At 44.0% G+C, this 2,323-nt stretch overlaps 1 protein-coding gene across 8 annotated transcripts in view; it reads left to right on the top strand.

Annotated features, from left to right (window-relative positions):
- Positions 1-2,323, top strand: part of NR1H4 (nuclear receptor subfamily 1 group H member 4) — a 112,682-nt gene that overhangs the window by 58,610 nt on the left and 51,749 nt on the right. For 7 of the 8 annotated variants that reach the window (XM_045292455.1, XM_045292451.1, XM_045292428.1 and 4 more), the window contains one exon: positions 407-772. The exons of the other annotated variant lie outside the window; for it this stretch is intronic. In XM_045292455.1, coding sequence (XP_045148390.1) covers positions 407-772 — 366 coding nt within the window. The remainder of the gene's footprint in view (positions 1-406; positions 773-2,323) is intronic. 8 annotated transcript variants of the gene reach the window in all.

The following is a 2,323-nucleotide window of genomic DNA, read 5'->3' as shown; positions in this document are numbered from 1 at the left end:
TTTTAAATGTCTCCCTTCCCCAGAATGTGAATCAAACTTTAAAAAAATCTCTTACATTTTGAGCAGGAAAAGATATTGAATTTCTTTAATCAGGCCATTCTCTTCTTTCTGTATGTCTATAAGACAGTTGTGTTCACGTGTCTAAATATTCTGCGTTCATGTTCGTTCTCATCCCATAGAGTTGTTGAATGTTTACTTGCTGGTTTGCCAGAGCTCTTTGCATATTAATGATATGAATCTCTGTGTCAGATATTTTCCCGAGTTTTTTCCCCCGGACTGCACAAAAGTTGATCGTTTTTCTGTAGTCAAATATGTCCATCTTAGAGTTGATACTCTTACTAATCATGACCTCGCTCACGGACAGGAATGCGAAGCTAATTGCCGTTTCCTTGTCACCCTGGTCCAGGTGTCCTCGCAGAGCAAGCGGCAGGTCCCCTGGGACACAATCTAGAGGTGGACTTGTATTCGCAATACAGCAACGTTCAGTGTCCTCCAATCCAGCCGCAGGTCTCCTCATCGTCCTATTATTCCAACTTGGGTTTCTACCCCCAGCAGCCTGAAGAGTGGTACTCTCCCGGCATCTATGAACTCAGGCGAATGCCCGCTGAGACTCTCTACCAGGGAGAGACGGAGGTGGCGGAGGTTCCTGTCATTAAGAAGGCTCGAACGGGTCTCTCAGGAGGGAGAATCAAGGGCGATGAGCTGTGTGTGGTTTGTGGAGACAGAGCGTCTGGGTACCACTATAACGCGCTCACCTGTGAGGGGTGCAAAGGTAAGCATCTCCTGATTGGCGGTTGTTGAAGTCCCTTGAGCTGGTTTCCTCCCTTTTCCCTGAAAACATCGCACTGTCTCTTCCTTTCCTTCTCCCTCCACATCTTTATTAAACTATCATAGATCTCTAGGGAAAGTTCTTTGGAAGAGTCTGTGGCTTGCAGGTGGCTTTCTGCTATTCACAACTTCATAGCTAATTGAGAGGACCTCTGATCGAATTCAGTCAGTTGTGGGTTTTGTTTCAGTGCTCGACCGCTGAAAGGCTCCTGTGTGAATCCACCCAGCGGGCCCTCAGAAGAAAGGCCTGGGACTCGGCCTCTGAGAGGTCACCGCCTGGAAAGCTGCTGGGGTGCAGTGGTGTGGTGTGACCCCCGGGTCTCCGTGAGTGAGAACCAGCTAGAGGACAATGGATTTATGGTTTTGGTGTGATGGGTTTTGTATCTTTTGTTGATTTCTTAAAAGAAAGATAAATCATTGAGCTCACCTTTTAAAAAATGAAGATCAGAGAGAATAAGACTTTATTCCAATAATATTTGAAATGTGTTTATGTTCCTTAGTAAATTGAGCAAGAAATAAATTGAGGTGGGGGTAGGGGAGGAGAAGAAAGTAACAATAATTAAATATTTCCCGCGGTAGGAATGTAGACTTGTGATAGGAACTTAGACTTGTGAAGCCCCATTCACAAGGAAAGGTAATTCATTTAGAAAGAAGAAAATATATCACATGTGAAAAAGAATCAATATAAAGTCCCATGAGGATTCTCTCCCAAGAGGGCACAGGCCAACTGGTAAAATTTCAGAGGAAAGAACAGAGGGGATTAGTAGGATCAGCTATTTACTCTTGTGTTTGTTCATGCAGCAAATATTTATCAAATACCTACCATTTATTGGGCACTCTGCTGGCTTCTGGGATATTCAAACTAGGGAAGTGTGTTTTGTGCAAAACCTGTTAGTGTTCCAAATGGGGGTGCCCCGAGGCCACTGATTGCCAGAAAACCAACACTGGCCTTAGTCACATAATGGCTCAAGGGCTTGGAAAGCCTTTAAAAGTTCAAATAGTCGATTGTGTAAAACCATATTAGTCACTTCTTAAAAATGTAGTCTTGTGAGGCATCCCCTTCACCCAGAACCCCCCCACCCCCTGTCCATTAAATAAAGAAGTATTTCCCAAATGAGAAAACCAAACTAGATCTCTCAGGAAAATTTTAAAGACCTCACTTAAGACTTTCAAAGCCGAATACCGAAACCAAAATCACTGCCGTTGTGTGGATGTCAACTCATACGACAGGCTAGAGATGCCCATGTGCATTTCCATACTGCAACTCCTTACTGGAGTAGAAAGCCCTGTATTCCTCCCGAGGAGCAGTTTTGAACCTCTGACCTTGCAGTTAACAGCCCAACACATAACCACGAAGGCATTAAGACCTCTATTATTTTTATGATGTGTATGTGGAGGGCCAAGTTTAAATAGATGAAAGACGCTATCAACTTTTCGAAGGCATTGATTGTCTTCCTCAGCTAGATCATTCCCTACAACACGCAGTGTGTGAGAC

The sequence above is a fragment of the Echinops telfairi genome, unplaced genomic scaffold (genome assembly GCF_000313985.2).
Source record: "Echinops telfairi isolate 266 unplaced genomic scaffold, ASM31398v2 ScPeMD7_2;HRSCAF=8, whole genome shotgun sequence".
Classification (NCBI taxonomy): Eukaryota; Metazoa; Chordata; class Mammalia; order Afrosoricida; family Tenrecidae; genus Echinops; species Echinops telfairi.
The sequence above is the reverse complement of the archived record's forward strand: the minus strand, read 5'-3'. Positions and strand labels throughout refer to the sequence as shown.